General features: G+C 41.0%; 1 protein-coding gene across 1 annotated transcript in view; it reads left to right on the top strand.

Annotated features, from left to right (window-relative positions):
* The window catches only part of WDR62 (WD repeat domain 62), a 39,452-nt gene that overhangs the window by 11,028 nt on the left and 5,792 nt on the right, over positions 1–22,632 (top strand). Inside the window, exons 10-27 of the mRNA XM_084612107.1 lie at positions 1,197–1,334; positions 2,427–2,602; positions 3,227–3,318; positions 3,723–3,848; positions 5,264–5,331; positions 5,707–5,828; positions 7,391–7,466; positions 10,945–11,056; positions 11,871–11,934; positions 12,779–12,901; positions 13,747–13,877; positions 14,254–14,306; positions 15,523–15,726; positions 16,693–16,844; positions 18,627–18,751; positions 19,166–19,324; positions 20,729–20,855; positions 21,988–22,099. Coding sequence (XP_084468233.1) covers positions 1,197–1,334; positions 2,427–2,602; positions 3,227–3,318; positions 3,723–3,848; positions 5,264–5,331; positions 5,707–5,828; positions 7,391–7,466; positions 10,945–11,056; positions 11,871–11,934; positions 12,779–12,901; positions 13,747–13,877; positions 14,254–14,306; positions 15,523–15,726; positions 16,693–16,844; positions 18,627–18,751; positions 19,166–19,324; positions 20,729–20,855; positions 21,988–22,099 — 2,160 coding nt within the window. The remainder of the gene's footprint in view (positions 1–1,196; positions 1,335–2,426; positions 2,603–3,226; positions 3,319–3,722; positions 3,849–5,263; positions 5,332–5,706; positions 5,829–7,390; positions 7,467–10,944; positions 11,057–11,870; positions 11,935–12,778; positions 12,902–13,746; positions 13,878–14,253; positions 14,307–15,522; positions 15,727–16,692; positions 16,845–18,626; positions 18,752–19,165; positions 19,325–20,728; positions 20,856–21,987; positions 22,100–22,632) is intronic.

Genomic DNA, 22,632 nt, shown 5'->3' on the forward strand with positions numbered 1-22,632 from the left:
AAACAGAGCTTCTGAAGGTGGTTCTGGGGAATAAAAATGCCTTAAACTTCTTTACTATCCACTTAGAAAAGATGATTTTACTATCCTTCTATTATTTCCATATCAGACTAGTAACTGGTTAATAATAAAGGTTTTCCTCTAGTCAGACCATACTATCAACCTTCTTTATAGTACAGTAGCTTGAGGCAGAACAGAGGATGGGAAAAGGCAGAGTTAATCTTTGGGAGGGATTCAGATTTTCAACAGAAAATAGAACTAGGCAGCCTCCAGTTGCTCTGCTTTAATGGTGCCCATGACCCTGGTCGACGCTGTCTCTCTCTCTTGTGTAGCTGATGTGGTCAAACAGGAGCCGCAAGTGACTTGTTTTCATTGACTGTCGCTGTTCAGTTTGTTGCATGGTAGCTGTCTGGTGACATTTCACAAAAATACACCTGTACTTTGTGTTCATATGCAAGCTTTGTGCTGACAGAGTCCAGCCCGGTGATGTCTCGTGATAGGACATGGCAGATTCCTAAATCCAAAGCAAACTCTGGCACTTATTTTCAGGCAAAGTATTTTGGAGGGGGTAGAAAACCTACCCATTGACTTTTATCTACCCTGAAATGGCTCATCACTTTATCTAGAAGAGGAACTGATACACAGGCTGTCATCTTCCTCCTGGGGCCATGGCAAGGAGTCTGATGATGGGGGAGCTCTTTGAAAGAGGGATAATGAGACAGCTGGTCAGAGTGACTCTTGTCTATTACCGTTATAACTGTATCACTGTTCCGTTGTGCTTCCTTGTCTGTTGTATCCACCTGTTGTGATCTTATACTTCGAGTGAAAGCTGTTCTGATGGAGACCTATATGTTATACTGTGCCTTACACCGTGAGGATGGGGACCTTTAGGCACAAATAAAGTATCGATGACAATAGAATCTCTTCATCTGAGTTAGGGGAGTTATATTTAAAACAAACAAAACCCCTCCACCCCATTTGGACAAAGGTTTCCAGCTTCCCTTTTTTTATTAGTCAGTTTCACCTAGGAAAAAAGCCAAGTGATGGGGAGAAAATCTCTCCAGTTTTAAGAGGAGAATTGCAGAGGGGTCTTGTAGAACAAACTTCTGCTGTTACTTAGGCTTCTGGACTCCCACTCTGTTTTTAGAATGTAAACTAATTTGTACCCTTCCTCTCTCTTATGTTGTGGAAATATGTAGGTTTACCCTGAGTTTGAGGATCACAGGTCCTGTTTACCTCCAGGATCTTTTCTAACCTGTTCATCCGATAACACCATACGATTCTGGAACGTGGAAAGCGACACGAGACCTATGTTCCAGAATAACATTTATAGTAACGTAAGCACCATAATGTTTTTTTGTTGACAGGCACACACAGCTTTAGAATAATGGGGCCAAATTCACCTGTGGCTTACCCCAGTGTAAAGCCTGGCAGATAAGCCTTTAAGTGTACTACAGGGAGTGAAAATTCTCATGGTGGAAATTATTTAAAATCTCTCTCCTGTGCTGGAGTATTGGGAGAGAGAGCACAGCTGAAAAATTGGTTGGTGCTGGCTGGAAAGACATTGGAGTGAGTGGGATATTCTAGTTCAGTACCTCTCTTCAGCAGTAACCTCTCTCTTTCACATGCATTTGTCTGACTCAAGACAAGTTACGTCCAATTTAAATCCAATTAAAGCTATGAGGTATCTAGCTTTTATTTTAAGCCTGTTCAGAGGTTTTACAATGATCTGAAGAACGCAGGGTTCCTGGATATCTTATTCCTGCCTGTAGGAGCAGTTCCTAGCCACATTTATCAGTTCAGCTAAGCCAACAATATTCTGTACAGATTTGCCTTTTTTGAAAGCAAGAGATGGGGATTTAGTGGCTAAAGAACAAGACTGGTAAACTGATTTCACCTTTCTTTACTGCATTTTCCCATCTGTGAAATGGGGATACTGTGTCTGTGAAGCTCAGTCAGTATCTGTCAGTGCTTTGGAGGTAGTGTTGCCTAGAGGCTAGAGCACTGAACTGCAACTCAGGAGACCGGAGTTCTATTTCTATCTGTGCCACTGGGTAACTTTTCCCCAGTGTTCCCCTCTGTAAAAGGGGACTAATGACCGCTCTCCTTTATAATGCACATTGAGAGATCTGATGATGGAAAGTCCCATATTACAACTAGGGATGATGATGATTTGAGTTCTTGAGATTATAAACATTAAGGTGGGATTTCAAAAACACTTGCGTGAGTTAGGTGCACAGGTCCCATTGAAAGTCCCTGGAGCTTGTGCTCCTCACTCATTCAAACATTTTTGAAAATCCCATCCTTAAGGTACTAGTATACTATTGAAGTCAAAATTACTGTACTATCTGGGACTCTAGTAAGCGTTCCATTGTGTATTCTTATGGTATATACCTAACTTGATCTTTCTTCCCCCTCACAATATAAAGAACTTGCTGAAGGTGGTGTACATGGACCATAATAATCAGCATTTGCAAGATTCAACCAGTGTGCCTGACAGAAATGAAAATGCAGGATATCTAGATGTGAAAGCAGGTGTTCGTGTGATGCAGGTTAGCCCTGATGGCCAGCACTTAGCCTCAGGTGACAGAGGAGGCAACTTGAGGCAAGTATTATCATATCATCAACTGTCACCTCTACTCTGTTTCACTGAATGTTGCACGTTTTAACAGAAATGATCCTGGAAATGCTAGCAAAGCAGCTACAGGTTCTGCACCTGTCAGGATACATCTGTCAGGATACCCCTACGTTCTCGTTCTGCCTTTCTCTGCTAGGTTAAAGAGCCCTTTAGTACCTGGTATTTTTCTCCCCCATGAAGGTACTTGTACACTGTAAGTCACTTCTCAGTCTTCTTTTAGATAAACTAAACAGATTGAGCTCCTTAAATCTCTCACTGTAAGACATTTTTCCCAGTCCTCAAATTATTTTTTGAGGCTTCAGTGGGTTTACTCAATGCTTAAAGATAAGCATGTGCTTATGTGTTCTATCCCTTTCCCCGCTCTGTGTCTGTCTTGTCTATTAAGATTGTAAGCTTTCCAGGGGCCATCTGCTGTTCTGTGTTTGTACAGTGCCTAGCACAACTGGACCACATTCTTGGTTCACCCTTAGGCCACTACCATAATAAATATGATTGATAAATGCTTTGCTGGACTGGTTCCTCTCCTTTTTCCCCCCCCCCCCCATCAATGTGTAAAATTGCTGGCTTTTCACTGCTGCATTTTCATTGTAGGATACATGAGTTACAGTTTATGCGTGAAGTGGTTAAGGTGGAAGCTCATGATTCAGAAGTTCTCTGCTTGGAGTATTCCAAACCAGAAACTGGTAAGTATTTGAAAACAAACTCTAAAATCTATTTGAGGAAAATGACAAAAGCACAACTGAACACCTGGAAGGTGCTGAAAGTATATTGAAGGATTATTTGTGTTTCTTTGGCTTCAGTCTGCATCAAGCTATGTGTAACTTTAGCAGAAATATTCATCTAAAACTGCCTTCTGTGGATTAGCTCTGTTATATTAAGAACTCCAATAAAATATTTATTTTACTGGAAAAAAGTGTTTTTAAGTAAAATGAGCTTATGAGTATGACTACACATGCTCATTTGTGTAAGAAGATTCCATTTTTACATTATAATTTTTCAGAATATGACAGTTCAAACAAATGTTGCTTATTTTTAAAGGAAACACAAATCCCCCTGCCTTTAAAAATGTCCCTTTTAACGTCTCTAGGGATGGCACTGCTGGCTTCAGCAAGCAGAGACCGACTGATTCATGTGTTAAATGTAGATAAAAATTATAAATTGGAGCAAACTCTGGATGATCATTCATCTGCCATAACAGCTGTCAAATTTGCAGGTAAGTTTCTAGACTTCATATTAACACTTATTGTTTCTATTAAACTTCCATTGATCTGTCTGAGCTGTGAGGAGAGAACTGCGATTACTTTACAATAGGTTTTTAATTTTTTCTTTAAAAGAATGTCTCCTCGCATAGCTTGGCAGTAGAGGTGGGCAAATAACTCCCCTCCCCTCCCCCCCAATTTTCTGGAAGTTCAGAAAAATTGTGGGGGGTGGGGGGAATTCAGTTTGACTCAAATCGAAACCAAAAATTTGCACACACACAAATTAAATCAGTGAATTAATTGTTTGTTTTTAACAGTGGGAGGGAGCACTTTTAAGTGCCTGGAGGAGGAGGTGGTGAAGTCAGCTCCCTTATAACTAGACTTGGTAGCATTCGATTTTTGTTTTTTGGAATTTTGACTGTTTATTTTTAAGCATTTTTTTTTTCTGTTTATCAATTTTTAAATTTTCATAGTTGTGGGAGATTATGGGGGAGTCGCACGGTTTATTTAATTACAGGGGATGTTGAAATTCAAAAAGTTAAAGCTTTATAACCATTTAAAACACATGTATATTTTGACATATGATGACGAAGTAAATAACCGTAAATCAAACTCTGAGTAAAACACTGCTTGAGAACTGCCTGTTTGTAAACTTTTTATTATGAATGGAAATAGTTTTTCATCCATGGGTGGTGAAATCAACTTATAAAAATCGCATCTTTCCAAGCCTACTTTTATCTTTTTAGCCTAGCGGCTAAGCAACCCACCGGGGATGTGGGAGACCTGGGTTCAGTCCCTCCTCTGCCTGATGTGTAGAAGAGATTTGAACTTGGATTCCTACACTGCAGGGGAGTGTCCTAACCTCTGGGCTGTGGCATATCCTGGGCAAATCTTTTTCGGTTCCTCCTGCTGAAGCTGTTCCACCATGTATACATTAGTCATTGGAGCAGGGACTCGAACACTTTTACATCTTAGGTGAGCGCCCAAACCACCAGTCTCTTCTTAGTCTTTTCCTGACCCAGGGACTAGTCCTTGTCATTCAGAGTGTTAATTCATAGATATTCATAATGACAAAAATTACCCCAGTTTGCCAGAGTGGTTTCCCATTATGTTAGTTTCCCCAGATGGGAAGCAATCTTTGGCATGTTCTCATAACTCTCTATTTGTCAGTGTAAATTTGGAACCAAATCCTCATCTGATGTAAACTGAGTAGCTTCATTGACTCTTATACAGCCTAGCAGATTTACATCCGCTATGGATCTGACCTTTAGATCTTGAACATTTTAATTTTTAAAAGGAGCTACTTAGTGCAATTTTAGCTTTCTTGCTTTACAGCCCTTCAATGGGAGGTATTCCAATGAATTCCTATTAGGTCTTGGTGCCTACCTTAAACTCTGACTTCATTTTTCCTTCCTTCCTTTTCCTTCAGGTAATGGAGAAGTTCAAATGATAAGCTGTGGAGCTGATAAAAGTATTTATTTTCGCAGTGCACAAAAGGTAAGTTGTAGCATCCCCCTGTAGATAGCAGCTGATCACTGGCAAAATAGTGTCCTCTCTTGGGGTGTGTACTCTTTAACAAAATTGAAGTTACACTGTATATTCTAAACTTACCCCTGAAAAATCAGCTTGAATAATCTCTGTCTAGAGTTTGAGATTTACTTTAAGGTCCTTGCAGGCACTGTAGATTTACAGGGTTTCTATAGCAGGGATTTATTGGCATTACCTGACACGGGGGTTGCCCATTCTGTATGGGATTTTTTTATTGTACCCATAAACACACAGATGGAAAAATTGTTGACAGAAGTCAGGGTTATATTACAAGAAGCAGAGTGCTCCAATCTTGTTTTCTGGTCTGTATGTCTTTTTATGCAGGTTGCAGATGGGATTAATTTCATTAGAACTCATCATGTTGCTGAAAAAACCACCTTATATGACATGGATATTGATATCACACAGAAATACGTAGCTGTTGCCTGCCAAGATAGAAATGTCAGGTGATCTGTTTTATTTGCTTTATTTATGAAGGCTAGACTATAAAACATGATGTCTCTATTAGAGAGATTTCCCCAATATGTCTGAATAATAGGAATACATCTCAAGGGTTGTCTGGTAGCCTTTGAGTTGAGAAACTCAAAGGTCAGAGAAGACACCAGAGTCTTAAGTGCCCTAATAATGGCCATGTCCATTTTTAATGAAATGGTAATTCTTTATTCAGTAATCCCTCAGACAAACGGTACTCCAAGGTTCTTTATCTTCCTGTGACGCTTTCACCCCATCTTTGAAACCAAAGCTTGCAGCAGTTTTAGTAAGCTGGTTAACCTGAACCATTTGTAAATGTCCAGTTCTTCCAAGAATTCACTTTTAGATAATGGTTCTGGTGGAACCAATCACTGGCAAATACCGTCCTGTCCTGTCCAGTCCTCATTGCTGGCTTTCCAGAACATCGGAGTACTATATTAACCCCCACACTTTTTCCAAAGGTCTGTTTTACTTACAGTAGATAAATTTGTTATGCTACTGGCCTGTCTGCTGTTCTCCATAAACCAGGTATGAAGTAAGCTCTCATTATAGAAACTGTTTGTACATCATACTCTTTTTGAGACAAGTTCTATCTTCCTCTGCATTTAGAAATTGCTTAGCGCATTTTTTTTTTTTTTGCACTGTTGAAGTCTAAGCAATAACGAAGAAGACTTAGAACTAAAACGTTGCACAACATACAGCAAAAATTTCAAACTGCTTATGAGAGAATAAATGCAATTTTAAAATACCCTGAATATGTAAACTAAAACTGCCATTTATAAATAGTTCTATGTCATTTTGGCAAAGTTACTTTCTTGGTGTATGGGGCTAGAACTTGCACCTAACCAGAGTTTCTAGTTCCAAGTCAGTCTTTTAAAATAATAATTATTATTAATAATCCAACAGAGGTTATTAATCACCCAACAGATTTTCCCCTTTCAGAAGGCCCAGCTGTACCAGAGGGGTGGTAACATGCTTCTGTGAGGTTGCCAAAAGGTGACATCTATAGGGAGACCACATATAGCTAAGTGCATATGAGTTCAAGCAGCATTATTGTCTAGAGAGTTAGGACCTGATTTTTTTCCAGTGTGAATTGCAGGTGCTCGGGATATCAGAGACGAGGGGCTAGTCTACATTAGTCTGGTGAGGAGAGCTCTCCCGTCAACATAATAAAACCACCTCCGTGAGGGGTGGTAGCTGTGTCAGCAAGAGAAGGTCTCACACCAACATAGTGCTGTCCATACTGGCGCTTAGGTCTGTGTAACTTACAACTTAGTCACCCCCTTGAGCAACATAAATTCTACTGACATAAGTAGAAATATGTACAAGGCCTAGGGCACACTGCAGAAGCAAGCTGCTTTGTGCTTTTATAAGCAGGCCTTTGTTTTCTGCTTTTATAAAGGCCTTTCTTGATTTGAAAACTACATGGCAAAGTTACCCTGTTCCATTTGTTATGTGTGCACATGAGGCAAGTCTTGACTGAGCCAAATCACTTGTCTACTGCACACTATTAAAATAAGGAATGACCTTCTTACAGAGTCTACAACACTGTCAGTGGGAAACAAAAGTGGTGCTACAAGGGATCGCAAGGTGATGATGGGTCGTTACTAAAGGTAAGCCAGTCATTGCTGCAGCTTTTCAAGTGCTCTGTTGAAACTTGTGCTATGGGTTCACATATATGAAATTAAAGCATAATGTTCTATGTATTGCATGTTTGTATGTCGAAATTCTAAAGAGACATCATCTGATGTAGAGATTACAGTGCCATTGCTTCTAGATTTACAGTCCGGTGAAATATAGGTGTTTGCAAGGGACTATGGGAATGTTCCAAAGTTTCAAGACCACAGGAATGGTCCTTTAAAGAAGCAGGTTATACAAATTATCACTTGGAAAGTCCCATCAACTTTGACAATTAATCAGAATGCCAAGTGGAATGTTAGCTTGTTCTGTCTGCAGTGTTGTTGTAATCAAGTTGGTCCCAGTAGTGGGACAAGGTAGGTGAGGTAATACCTTTTAATGGATCAGCTTCTGTTGGTGAAAGAGCGAACTGTTCAAGCTACACAGAGCTGCTCTTCAGGTTTGTAGATCTTGAAAGCTTGTCTCCTTCACCCACAGAAGTTGGTCCAGTAAAAGATATTATCTCACCCACTTTGACTGTTCTGTGGAAGATGCACATGCCATTACAAGGGCATGACCTCTTGTGAGTTTTCTCTCTCTAGGATTTGTTACATTTCAGGTTAGCAAGGCAGGAGTCACAGTGGTCCCCTGGTTTGGATGAAACTATTTATTCTTCCTCCTTCCCTTGTCCTGGCAATTGGAGTCAGTTGCTCTTGATCTCCAAGTGTTCTCATCAAGTACGTCTTCCAAGCTGACACCAACTTTCTTCATGTCCTTCAGCAACTTGAACCACTTTTTTTTTTTTTCCCCCCTAGGTCTTTCTCTTGGTCCTTGTCCCATGACTGCTAGCTCTTGTACTCTCTGGCCAACATATCCCACATCTCCTTGTCTTGCATAACCGTGCAATCTCAGTCAATATTCCCTCAGCTTTTTGATGATGGGGTTACCCGCATCATGGCGCATAGTCTATCAGCTCTTCTCTTACTTGGCATTCACCTGAGCCTTCTCATTTTGGCAGTGTGACGTAGTTGTTCTTCTCTCTTCCTCGTTGGCCAGCATTCCGACCCATATGTCATGGCTGGCCTAAGCACAATCTTATACACTTGGCATATTTTTATCGCAGAGAATTCCCATCAGCTCCCTCCATTTACACCAAGCACTCTTCATGCAGCTGCTAGCATCCTAACGTTCCCATCATGGCTCAACACTGAACTGAGGTATTTAAATTGTTGCACAGACTTTAATTCTATACCATCTAGTTTTACTGGCTTCTCATTTTCCCTCTTAACAAGGGATTGCATATATTCTGCCTTTTGTCAGTTGACTTGTAAGACATTTGCTTCTAATGCAGCCCTCCGCAGTTCTAGCTCTTTTTCCAGTTCACGTTTATTTTCACAGCACAACATAACGCCAACAGCGAAAAGCATGTTCCATGAAGCCTCTGTCTTAATCTCTTACACCAAGGTGTCCATTACAACCAGAAATAGGAACGGGTTTAGGGCAGATGATCCCTGATCTAGATCTACCCTCACTGTCAGTGACGCACCGAAACCACAGCTGCTTCTCACTACTGTTGTGCTACCCCTGTACATGTCCATGATAGCCCGAACCTATGTCTCCGGGAGATTGTACGATCACAGACACCACTTTAACAATTCTGTAGGAACTCTGTCATAAGCCTTCTGCAAATCCACAAACACTAAATGCAGTTCCCTGCTTTTCACCCTATACTTCGGCAATATCCGAGCTGCAGACACGGCATTCCATTGTTGACGTTCCTGACATAAAATCCAAATTGGTTGTGGCTTACTTGATGCTCCAGCTCCTCCAAAAGTCTTTTCTCCATAGTTCTTTCCAGCCATTTCATCGTGTGACTCATTAACTTGATGGGTTTGTAATTTCTACGTTCTTGTACGCTTCTTTATGCTTGAAAACAGGGACCAATGGGCTCTTCCTCCACTTGTCGGGCATTTTTCCAGTACAGAGAATTAAGCTGAAAAAGCTTGTCGTTACCACTTCCCTATGGCCAAACGCTTTAAATGTCTCAATCCAGTCCCACTGCCGATGTCCAAGTCTCCACCATGGTGATAGCTCTTGGGAGGTTGTTGCTTGCGCATACTTACCTCAGCTCTTTCTTCACATTCAGTTCATTGAGCGGTTTTTCATAAACCTGCTGCCACCCCCTAATGATTTCACTGTCATCCATCAGCACTTTTCCATTTTCATCTTTGGCACACTTTACAGCTCCCAAGTCCTCTAATTCTTTGCTTAGTCTTGGCTGATCTATATATTCCTCTTTCCTCACCGTTCATTAGTAGTTCTGCGTATAAGGCTTTAAATTCCTGACCCTTAGCTGACCCATTAGAATGAAACCATTTATTCTGTCCTAATAATAAGTGTCAATCTCTTGCTGATCACTTTTTCCCTATTTTGTTTATTTCAATTTAGGTAGTACTAAGCTCTGCACATCTCTTGAAATAAGCAGCCACAACACTTTTAAAAAAAATCAGTATAATAATTTAGTTCTTCAGTCCTCCATCCTGCAAGTCTGCAATTAATAGATTTCCCTTTTTTTCTGACTGCCATGGCAGGGGAAAAATATCTACTAGTCCCACAGGTTGCCTACAATATTCTGTACCATCTACAATCCTTATGAACACTTCTCTCCCAAAGTGTGCTTGATGGTCTGGGAGAGATGGGTTTTACAGCACACTTAGAAAATGATGAAATCCAGTTTATAGTGTGGACCAAGGGAGGAAACAAATTCCACAGTTAGATATCCCTCACGTTTTAAAGGGCTACTAGGATCTCCTGTCTTGGGAGTGACCCTTTATTCCAGATACAGCATTGCCAACACTGTCAGCAATGGCAGAACGTGGGCTGTCAAGAGCTGCACCTTTGAGATGTTTTTTGCTGTGGCAGGGTCAAGAGAGCCATCCATACGATGGCTTTAGAAGTGCCAATTGTCAGTGTTTCTTTTTGTTCTGGTTTTGTGTCGGCATTGGTGTATTGTGGAGCATGTTTGATCAGTTCTTCCTTAGGAAATCTCCGTTCAGCTCCCATCTTGAGAGTTCTCTTTATCCATTCAGCTGTCCTATTTTCTCAGAAATCCAACCTCTTGGTAGGTTCCCCAGAGCATGTACTCTGTTCAGAAACCTGAATCTGCTCTGAAACAGTCTGATAGCTGTTTCTTCAAACCTTTTGGAGTATTAATCCCTCCAAGACAACATGTCTACTCCTTGTTTTTTAAAAAATAATACCTCTGGGCATGATGGAGCTGCCTGGAAATCTACCAGTTCAACAGTTTCTAATGCTCCCACAATGGTAAATATGTATAACACCATAATGTGTGGTTGAAATTATCTGGGCACTGTACTTACAGTTAACTAACCCTGTGCTCTTTAGGTTTTGGAAGGAGTATGTGCAGTTTCTCATAATAAGAGGAATTATTTGAAATGTATCTTGTTTCTGCAGGTACAGCTGGATCCCTCAGGAACTTTTCTAGCAACCAGTTGCTCCGATAAGAGTATTTCGGTCATTGACTTCCATTCCGGCGAGTGTGTTGCAAAAATGTTTGGCCATTCAGGTGTGCTTTTCCATTTTATCATTATAGCTGCTTATCTCAAGAACACTTAATCTAGAATTTAGCGCCTGTCTCTTTCACTAGTCATTTCACCTGTGAATTGAAAACAACTAAGTTATTAAAGATTTCCCAAAAGCATTATCCTAGCCAACAGTTTCTCAGGTGAAACTTTACCAGGAATAATCCTATGTGTTCTAAACGAATAGTAAACTATAAAGCATAGTTAGTAGTAAAAGGGACATGATTTTTTAAAAAATGCCTTTCATTAAATGATCTTAACCAGCTCTAATCTTAGTTACATAATTCATTTCATCCAGTATTAGCACATTTTAGAACATTTTTAAACTCCAAGCACAGCACAATGTTTTTTGATTGTGTGGTATTGTCTTCCACACAATACGTTTTTCCAAAGCTCTTAGAAATATTTTAATAGCCTTATTGTAGATCAGAATATTCAGTAAGATATCAAAACCTGCATGCTGACTTAACGCTAGCATCCAGAATTGCTTGCATCCAGAGATCTAATATTTAGGAAATGAGAAGTTTTATCAGGAATCACTAGTAGCTTGTGACTTAACTACGGCTATTCCAGTGAGAAAAGAGGAATATGATTTAAATTAATTCAAATCAGGATACGCCTGTAATTTATCTATGTCAACTGTGTCTTCAGTCACTTCATATCGAACCAAGAATATGCCCTTACTAACCAAAACTCATTTTGTTCCTAAAATCGTCTTGAAATAATACTGAAAATTACTACACAAATTCATTGTCTTCTGAACAAGAGACCAATAGGGCTTAATTTCTTATGTTCCAGAAATAGTAACTGGGATGAAGTTTACCTATGATTGCAAGCATTTAATCACAGTCTCAGGAGACAGGTACGTGTGATTTGACAAAATATGCTGATGTCAACACTACTTTGAATTTAATACTCCAAGGGAAGGTACTAAAGTAGGGGAACTATGAATATTTTAACGCATTTACTCAGTAAGCCATTGTTCCTGTGGGAGGGGAATGGGAGGGAAGGGAGGAGGCTCTGACCCTGAGCAAGCTCCCATCGAAGTTACTGGGGGTTTTGTGTGTCTAGGTTTGTCCTAGAATACACAACTCATTATCACTGGTAGCAATGATGAAAGCTGCAGTGTAGCCAGGGTGCAGGCTTTTTTTTTTATTCGCTACGTAGACATAATTTCTAACATCACTATGTTAGAAAACTGCACCATGTCTATGCTACAGCTCCCACCATTGCTACTGTCAATGGAACATCATCAGTGGAAGATTACAGATCTGTTTTAACTAAGTGTTGGCTTCAATGGGAGTTGGACTCGGTCTACCAGATTGGAGCTGAATCTGATGGTATGAACAGGTGAGGTGGTATCGGATATTTCTGATTCTGTTTTGTGGCTTGATGATGGTGTTTGGAGTAGATTTGATTTGGTTTGAGGGTGTTGGGTTGGGGTTTGGTTTGAGGGTGTTGGGTTGGGGTTTGTTTTTTTCTGTTTTTTTTTTTTTTTTTTTTTTTTTAATAGCTCTTCATGGGCACTAGCTCACTGAATTGACTTGATGACCATTGGCTAGAGACTTTATTCGGAACTGAGAAGAGTTCAATAATTTGTAGCATTGGATTTTGTAAACCAATTTGGGATTCTTCAGCCTGAAAGGTATTGCGGAATGCAGACATACCAGAATTTTACGGTCCTAAACAAATCTTTTTATCAACAGTTGTGTGTTTATATGGCACCTTGGCCCTGAGATTACAAACTGTATGAAACAGCACTTAGTGGAGCTCAATCAAATACAGCAGCAGAAGAAAGCCAAGGAATTAAACTGGTCTAATCAAATCAGGTATTAAAGTGGGCTTTCATTAACTGCTTGTTAAGAATTTGATTTTATTGCAGTTCTTATTAATACCTGCAAGTTTTTGGCAGCTCCATGTTTGACCTTCTATGCAAATTATGCAGTGAGCTAACGTGGATATTTGAATAATTCGCAGATGACCATAAAGCTAAGTTTATGGTTAATATACCCTTCCCCAAGCAGTGGTTGGGGGTAGGAAAAGGAGCTGCACAAAACTTGGCAGGTAGCGGTAGGAAGATATCGGAGGGGAAGGGTGCAAGTGGGTGTCTGGGTTAATTGGGAAACTGAGCCCTGCCTAGGGGTAGCTGGGTGTTGTCAAGTAGGGGCATGGCTGCTGGGGGAGTGGGTCACTGGAGTTGGGTGAGTACTGGGGCAGGTAGGTGGGTGGCATCTGGGAGAGTTGGAGGAGCCTGGGGCTAGTATTGAGGCTCCCTTGCCATCTGTCTCCACTCATCAGCCATCATCACCTCCCCACCACTTGCTGCAGCTGGTGCCATGACTGCTCACTATTTCTTCCTTGTGCCAAATGCAGCAGGGGAAGCAGCCAGACAGGAGGAAGACGTGTTCTGTGTCTGCCCAGAGCTGGGCTCCATGGCGGCATCTATTGGCCCACACAGGGAACTACAACTTCAGCCCAGTGGTTGGCCAAATGTGTGCTGCATTGCCTAATGGTATTTTGGGCTGGTAGCCTGAACTTCCCCTGGGGATAGTGGCCACTGCCATCTCTGTTATCTGAATTTGGAACTTTCTTATGTAAGACGTGCATGAGTAACAAGTAAGGCAGAGTGGAGTGAGGATGCAGGTAACGGTTGTACACTTACAATGTTTCTCAGGCGGGAGACGTATGTTGCTGTTCCAAGTGGAAGGATGTCCCAGAAAGCAGAAGAGCCGACTGACTACGATACTGACGAGGAGAGAGAAGAGGACTCCTCTCTGCAGACTCCAGCCAAAGACTTTGACACAGGCATGCGTTCCAGCTTAGTGTGTCAATCAGTTGTGATGTTTATGTAAACTTACTGTCTTTTGCACTCTCCTGCTTTTACACCCTGAGCCTTTTGGAAGTTTGTTGGAGAATCACAGAGGAGGGAGAGGGGAATAGAAAATATCCTAGGTGGTCAAGGAGTCTTTTAAACTTCAGTAGAGTGGGAGCGTGTTCCTGTGGTCAAAACACAGTGTAACATGGTTGGCTGGCCTGTGACCCTTTAGGGTCAGACCATCCTGTTACACGCAGGATTAGAAATCACAAGGTCCCACACTCTTCAGCCCATTCCCCTGCAGCAAATGCTTCCCAACATAAGCTTTATTTCTTATCTCAGCAGTCTCTTGGTTTTGTTTTTCAGATCCGATCTGCATACTAACTAATGGCAAGCTGCCTATGTGGGCAAAGAGACTGGTAAGCTGGGCGTTATTATGTAGCTGTATAAAAGGGCTTTATTTGAGAGGAAGGATGATGCAGTGGCTAGAACTAGCCTGAGACCTGGGTTCATTTCCCTGCTCCACCACAGACTTCCTGTGTATGCTTGGGCAAGTCACTTAGCCTCTCTGGGCCTCAGTTCTCCAGTTATACAATGGGGACAATAGCACTGGGGTGTTGTGGTGATAAATACATTAAAGATTATGCAAAAGATCTTTGAGATCTTTTGATGAAAAGCACTATCTACGAGCTGGCTGGTATTGTTGTCCACACATCCCTCATCTAACAATAATAGCAACAAATTGCTGGCCACATTTCTCTCCCTTGCCTTAAATATACCCATGAGAGGGGCAGGAGCAAAGATACATAGAATCTAACATGAGCTTCATGAAAGGCGAGGCATTTGACAAGATTCTGACTCTGCAGGTATTTTTTTTATTGGCGCCCCGTTTGCGGTTGCATTAAACTCTCTCATAGCATGATCACTAAACCTGTGTTTCTGTCCCACTGCCAGTGCCCTAAACAATTATTGGAGATACAGTTGGGCACTTAAAAAGAAAGCTGTCGTCATCCTTTGCTTCCCTCATTTAATTACGCAAATGATTAAAAAAGTACGGAGCATATGAGATGTTCTAAGGAGTCTCTGTCACTAAACTGCCTCTGCAGGTGCCCACTTTTATGATGATTTCAGAACCCTCAACTCAAACAGTTTGACCATGGGGCAGGGCTAAATGCTCATATAGTGGCCATGGATTTGACATTATAAACCAGATTTATAAAAGGGGGTCATCCCAAACTCTTCCTCTTCTTCCATTGATTTGAACAGTGCCTGGATAGTCTCCCCCAGATCAAGACAGGCCATCCAAATTCAGAAAGTGCATTTGTTCTATTAATAAAACATCAGCCACCAATCAGTATGGGCTTTTCTGTTTGAATCTTCAGCAAAATGCCTTTCCTTTTAATCTACTAACTGCAGTTCTCCAAATGCGTAACCTTCTGATCTCAAACTGATGTCTTGGCGGCTAAGTAAAACAGTGATTTTTCTCTCTCTCAAACACATTGTTTTTGTTCTTAAAATATTTTAAGTCTATTCTTTTCATTACTTAACTTAGAACTGAAAAAATGATTGCAGTTGCATTTGATCCATAGAAACTACACACAGTGCTTAAAAACCTGGAAAACTTTCTTTCTGTAGCTGGGAGAGGCAGAAAATTCGGACAGCATGACATTTAACCCAAGGGTGAATTACCAGCCCCAAGGACGATGGGCGGAAAGTGCTGACCAAGAGCCAATTAAAACCCTTTTAGACACAGACATGAGTTACTTTACCCCAATAAAAAATGACTTCCTGGGTGACACTGAACTCGAGCCAAAGAATCTGGACCAACTACTCTTGGAGGTTAGTGATCTCACGTTGCTTATAGTTAAGATTGTTTTGACTGTCCTCTTTTTACTCTTTTAAGAGAACCAAAGTCACTTTGTTCAGAATAAATTTTATTTCTGTCAATATCCCTTGTTTGTTGCAGTTGCTATTTATCATTAAATATGACTCCTGGGCACTTATACCCACCCTACCTTTTATAAAGAACCACATCCAGCCATCTCCGAGTATGTCTACGCTACAGTGCAGTCAGAGATGTGATTGCAGCTCAGGTAGGCATACCTGTGCTAGGTTTCATTTAGCTAGCACAACTTAAATAGCAGTGAAGATGCAGCAGCATGGGCTGTACATATTCTGGATACATATTCATGTTCCTACCCTGAGCTGGGATCCATGTTCCCATGTCGTTGTCACTGCTATTTTTTACAGGTTTCAGAGTAACAGCCGTGTTAGTCTGTATTCGCAAAAAGAAAAGGAGTACTTGTGGCACCTTAGAGACTAACCAATTTATTTGAGCATGAGCTTTCGTGAGCTACAGCTCACTTCATCGGATGCATACCGTGGAAACTGCAGCAGACTTTATATACACACAGAGAATATGAAACAATACCTCCTCCCACCCCACTGTCCTGCTATTACCAGCAGGACAGTGGGGTGGGAGGAGGTATTGTTTCATATTCTCTGTGTGTATATAAAGTCTGCTGCAGTTTCCACGGTATGCATCCGATGAAGTGAGCTGTAGCTCACGAAAGCTCATGCTCAAATAAATTGGTTAGTCTCTAAGGTGCCACAAGTACTCCTTTTTCTTTTTGCTATTTTTAGTTGCACTAGCTAGATTAAAACTAACACAGGTATGTCAATGTGAGCTGCAATCACACCTCGGATTGTAGCGTAGACACGACATACCCTTAATGTCTGCAGGCCAATGTATAGCTTGAGAACCTTTGTGTTTTAAGAAGAAATGAAGCTTTGTATTTCTTACAGACTGAGAATTCCCCTAGCAATGTCATTGAGGACTTCAAACGCCCGGATCTCTTCTCAGAGGACGAAACAAATCAGGAGCCTGAATCTCTTGAAATTAGTGGAAACAGCATATATGATGCACAGACTGGGGACAGCTCTTTAGAGGCAGAAAGGTTAGTATTGCTACGCAATAAGATTACATTTGAATGTATCTACATATTAGCCCTCCCTTCCTTTGTGCCAAATTAAAACTCTTTGTAGAGCTGTATCAAGGTATTCATTCATATGTTAGTCTTAGCAGTTCATAGGTCTTATTGGGCTGAGTGTCTCATGTGATCTAGAATTAATTTCCCCAAAGTACTGGCAATTCTCTGTACAGCACCTAGCACAATGGGGTCTTGGCCCATGTTAGGGGCTACTAGATGCTACGATAATAACTGCAAGACCAACCAGTTGAATGTTTCCTATGGTGGAAAAAGTCAGTTTGCGGCTGGGGGTCAGAAACTGGGAAATATCTGCTTTTTAAGGGCTTTCCATTTAGCCACTTGTCTAGCCACCTCCCTGGTGAATCACCATGTCTTTGTTGTGGGGATGCATCGTTAAGCTCTTCTGTAGTCAAAGGACAATATAAGCCTATTTATGTTGCAAAATATTTCACTTTAAGGCCCTAGTGAGGTTAGAAAGCAATCCAAACAACTATTGTTGGGCAGATTGGAAGAACATAAGAACAGCCATGCTGGGTCAGACCAAAGGTCCATCTAGCCCAGTATTCTGTCTTCCAACCGTAGCCAGTGCCAGGTGCTTCAGAAGGAATAAACAGAACAGGTAATCCTCAAGTGATCCATCCCATGTTGCCCATTCCCAGCTTCGAGTAAACTTGGCTTTATATCATTTGTTGCTCCCTCTCCCCCATTCATGCTGTAAGCAAGTGATGTTCCCCATAGAGTTATGGGTCAGCTGCATGATAGTTGGGACGTGTCTTTGCCCTTCCTTCATAAGGTAGTGCTTGCCTCCTTCACCACCCTGCAGCTAACTTTCCTATAGATCTGGTTGCAGTGTTGAGTATGTAAGGTGCAGGAGTTCGTTCCTCGGCTTTTCTGAGCTCCTTCTGCAAATCTGTTCCGCTTATTAGGCCTTGAATGTCTCTCTCTAGATCTGGTGAAGAGAAGACAAGATAGAACTACTTATCCATAATTGCAGCTTGTTACTCTACTCTTTTCTGTCCTTCTACTATTTTCCTTCTGTCCTACTTGCCTGGTTAATATCCAGCTCTTGGTTTCTCAGATGGCTCAGAAAGCTTCTCGCCTGAGAAGGAAAAGGTGGCAGTTCTAAAGTATCTGCTAGGTTTGAGTAATGGTTCTTGATTGCTAATGGGGAAAAAAGAGTCTACCATCCAAACACACTTACTTGTGATGTGGATATTCTGAGACTCTCAAACAGAATTTCAAAACTAACTTTTTTCAGTGTAACTTCTAAAAGTTCATTCACTCTTATTGCTAGTATTCTGATGTGGGGACTACCTCTCAGGATGAAAGAGTATTTTAGTCTCAAGAAGCAGCAGGCCCAGATGCTCAGAGGTATTTTGGACGTTAGGCGCCTAGATATCTTTTGAGGATCTGGGCCTTAGTCCTGATCCTTCCGGCTGAGCCTTTGAGCTAGAATAATTGTGATGGTGGGATCTTTTTTTCCACTCAGTGTTATCCATCTGTGCAAAGCCAGACTGGAATTGCCAAGTCATATAATGTAGATCAAAATCTACTATGTGATGGCTGAATACCACTGACCTGGATTGGATTTAAATCTAGTTGCCTACAGATGAAAGACCCTCTCTGCCTGAATTATCAACTCTCCCAGTGTATCATAAAAAGGCCAGTGCTTTAACAGTGCTTTGAAAATTGATACATTAAGAATTCTCACAATCTGCTTTCTCCTTTTTTTTTCCTTTCATTTTCAAGTAAATATGTGAAGGAGCTACATCATCAGCCTCTTTATCAGAAGGAAGTCAAAAATGGGAAAGACAAAGGCTGCCCTGTCACATCTCTGGATTCTGAAACATCTGCTTTTGATCGACAGCAGGAAGGTAATATTTGAAAATACAACAGCATAACCAGCCTTTATAATATTAAAAGGTGGAAGGGTGATAAAGCAGCGGGTTGGGGCTTAAAAATCTCTACTTGTATGGAGCTTAATATCCATGGCAGTTTTGGAAGTATTTAAAACGGTTTTCTAGGATAAGTTCCCAATTCAAAAACACTGTTAAAGCTGGGTGTGACTCTGAGCCTGTGAATAGTCAGGGAATACTTGCACGCTTAAAGTCTCACACATGCTCGAGTGCTATGTTGGTTCGAGGCTTACAGATCTATTTGATCACCTGCCTGTCATAACGTGATTTTTTTTTTTAATTAATAAAAAACCTAACACATGCCAGACTCAGTCCTTTTGCATCTCCTCTTTAACTTTTTTTTCTTTCTTGATCTGTGTAATGTAATGCTAGATGAGGACTCCTTGGGCTCAGATGGAGATTTGGACGTAGAAATAGAAACAACTGATTTGGACGGAAACATCCGGAGAGACAGTTCTTTACCCCAAACCCCAGAACAAGAGAAATACCTGAAACATCATTTTGAGACCTTGACAGATGCCCATGCTGAAGGTACCACTTAAGTTTCAAATAAATTATGAAAATAATGCCATGTATGGTTGGGGCTTTGTAGGGTTGTCTTCATTAAGAGGAGAAATTGATGATACAAATCAGGTATATGTTTGTGTGGTCTTGGTGACATACAGAAAATGTCCAGAGGGTCCTGTTTCCCTGCACATAGAATCAAGCATTTCCACATCTGCCCTTCTAGGGGCTCTGTGACCCAGGAGTCCTGTCCCTCTGCTTCCTTTCAGGGTCACTCTCATAGCTCCTTCCTCTGGCTTTCTGCCTTCTACACCCATCCTATAGCTTGCAACCAGTTTCCTAGCCTGTGTCTGCAGCCAGGGAAACCCCTCAGTCCACACAGCTCAGCAGTGAACTGCTATGTGGCCTATTGACAATGGGGGATGACTGCCCAAGGCAGCAGCTGTTTAAACTACCTGAAGAAGCTTGATTTCTCCATTGAGCGTGAAAGAGTGCTGGGCTCACCCATTGGCTTTAACAAGTCTGTGATTGTCTTTGGATCCAAGCCATTAGCACCTTTCAGCATTACAGTATGTAATGTTTCTGTACCCATGCACCTCAATCGTAATGACTGTATGTTAAAATAAATCTATGTAGTGTGGTAAATTGACACCCATTTTGCATCTTATCTGGAATTGTTTGTATAGTAGGATCAGTCCCTCCCATTGAAGTCAGTGAGAGTTTTTTGCATTTGAGTTCAAAGATCTTGTCTTTTTCATCTCAAAGCCAATACAACTGTCATGTATGACTCGAAGACATAATTATTACCGCAGCCTGTCTAACTGCTTGTTGGCTTTCTTGGGGGTATTTCAAGGAGCTTCACTTCTGGCAGCAACCTTTGAAATTGCTTCATGTATGTGAAGTTCTTCTATATGCCTTTATTAGTATGTATTCAGTATCTGGAAGGCACACAGTACTGAGGCTTAAAGTGTAGCTCACTTCAGAACCCAGGCAGATGGCACATGATTCACTCTCTTGAGGCACAAATCCTGTGGCTTGTCTTGGTTTTTCTACTCTGATTCTGTATTTGAAATCAGATGGTAATAAATTCCTAGCTCTGATGTAGCACTTTTCATTCTCTGATCACAAAGCACTTTACAAAGGTGGTCAATATAATTATCACTATACTTCACTTTGCCTGAATATTCTATCCCTTTCCACTGCTTTGTGGGTGTCTAGTCTGCTTTTGGAGCTGGATCTGTCTGCTACTGTACAGCGCATAGCACAATTGGACCCTGTTCTCACTTGGTCCCTGGGCACTACCCTAATAAACATGACTTTTTTTTTTTTTTCCTCTTGAACTTTTTCATTATTGGTCTGTGATTGTAGAGCAGTGGGCCTAGGGAATCCGAACACAGTTCCGATAGGATGTTTCTCTCTCCTTAAACCCAGAAAAGTTTAATGGCTGCTTAAAGGATTTGAAGCCACCTGAAGATGCGGATGACGAAAAAACCCTGTTCTTGAATCCACGTTTGAGTATTTCTGCAAGATTTCTCTCACGCTGCCAGAAGAACAGTAGGTAGGTGCAGCGTGTTTCCTGGGTCCAAATATATCTTTTCATATGGTTATTTCCCCCTTTCACTCACCAGTCTGTCTCAATATATCCTGTTTATAGAGCATCAATCACCATGGTATCTGAAATAACTTAAGACAGCAAGATACTTGGTGCAGAGACTTTGTCTTGTCTGTAAAGTGCCACTTACTTTTTATTCACTTTTTGCCTGTCATTTGAGTTCTCAGAAAGTGGTACTGTTGATCAGTATGACTCCAGCTGCTAACTGTGTACACTAGTTCTTCTAGTCCAAGACAGCTGGATAAAAGATAGTGACAGTGATTTAAAGGTCAGGGGTTTCTAAAGCACCTAAGCAGTTCCAAACTGTGTATCTCCTTGACTTCCAGTGCAACTTTAATCATTTTAAATCCATTAGGTGCTTCTGAAAAATCCTGCACTAAGTCGATAAGGCAGCTGCTTGTGGGCATTCCATTAAAGAGGTTTCATTTCAAGCTTTAAAATGCAAGTTGAGCATCTTAGCTCCAGAAAGTAGAACATATGGACTCTTGCAGGGTCTAATCTTTTTGGAAACTCAAATAGGACTTTAATATTTCACTTGGGAACAGAGAGGACTAACCTAAAGTATTAGATTCAGGTCTTTAAAGGACCTGAAGAAGAGCTCTGTGTAAGCTCAATAGAAGCGTTCCAATGAAAGTGACCTCATCCTCCTTGTCCAACAACCAACCTGGGACAAACACAGCTACAACAACACTGCACACAATACTCGAATGCAGTGATTCTCAAACTTTTGTACTGGTGACCCCTTTCACATAGCAAGCCTCTGAGGGTGATTTCCCCCCCCCCTTCTAAATTAAAAACACAAATTTTTCTATATTTAACACCATTATCAATGCTGGAGGAAAAGCGGGGTTTGGGGTGGCGGCTGACAGCTCGCATCCCCCTATGTAATAATCTCATGACCCCCTGAGGGGTCCCGAACCCCTGATTTAATGTATGTAAACTGACAAATATCTTGTCTCTTGGCTGGTAATTTCAGGGCTTTTGTGGTAAAGCTCCTTGTCTATCATAAAGGTTGTTTGGTACGCAACTTTAACTGATAGATCAAACCTGATTCAGATTCCTGTATATTTACATCCAGGCTTGCCGCTGCCTTTCTTCCCAGAGCACATCAGCAATTGCAAAGTACTACAGATGCAACAGACCAAGTTAAGGAAGAGAGTAGATTGTCTAGTGAGGCCAAGAATTCAGAGGTATGTTCATCTTCCAAAGAGAACCCTTCCTGCTACAGAATACTGAATGAGACACTGCGTCTTATTACAACAAGTGACTGAAGTGTGACAAAGGGTGTGTTTTGAACCCCAATCCTAGAAACTGACCACAAATCACACTGACTGGATGGGAAATTCTCAACCTTCAAAGCAATAAACAATCACATGGTTCATTGTTTCTTGGTCTAGGGCTCTGTGTAAATCAAAATTTTTAGAAAATTCATAAGAGCGTAAATGGCAAAATATTGAATTTTACAGAGTTTGCACAGAATAAATCTTTCAAGTAAATTTAGTCAATTTCAAGGTTAGAATGAATTTTTACAAATAAAATTTGAGACTTTTTACTTGTAAAAATTCATTCCATCCTTAAAATTGGCTAGTTAAGATAGTTTTTTGTATTAAAGTCTTTTTGCAGAGATTTTCCTGTTCAACCAACCAAGCAAACACAAACAACTTAAAAGATCACTGTTTGGGGGCATTTGGGGGCCATGCCTTCCATGAAATTGATTTACACA

The sequence above is a fragment of the Lepidochelys olivacea genome (assembly GCF_965140295.1).
Source record: "Lepidochelys olivacea isolate rLepOli2 genome assembly, chromosome: 23".
NCBI lineage: Eukaryota > Metazoa > Chordata > Testudines > Cheloniidae > Lepidochelys > Lepidochelys olivacea.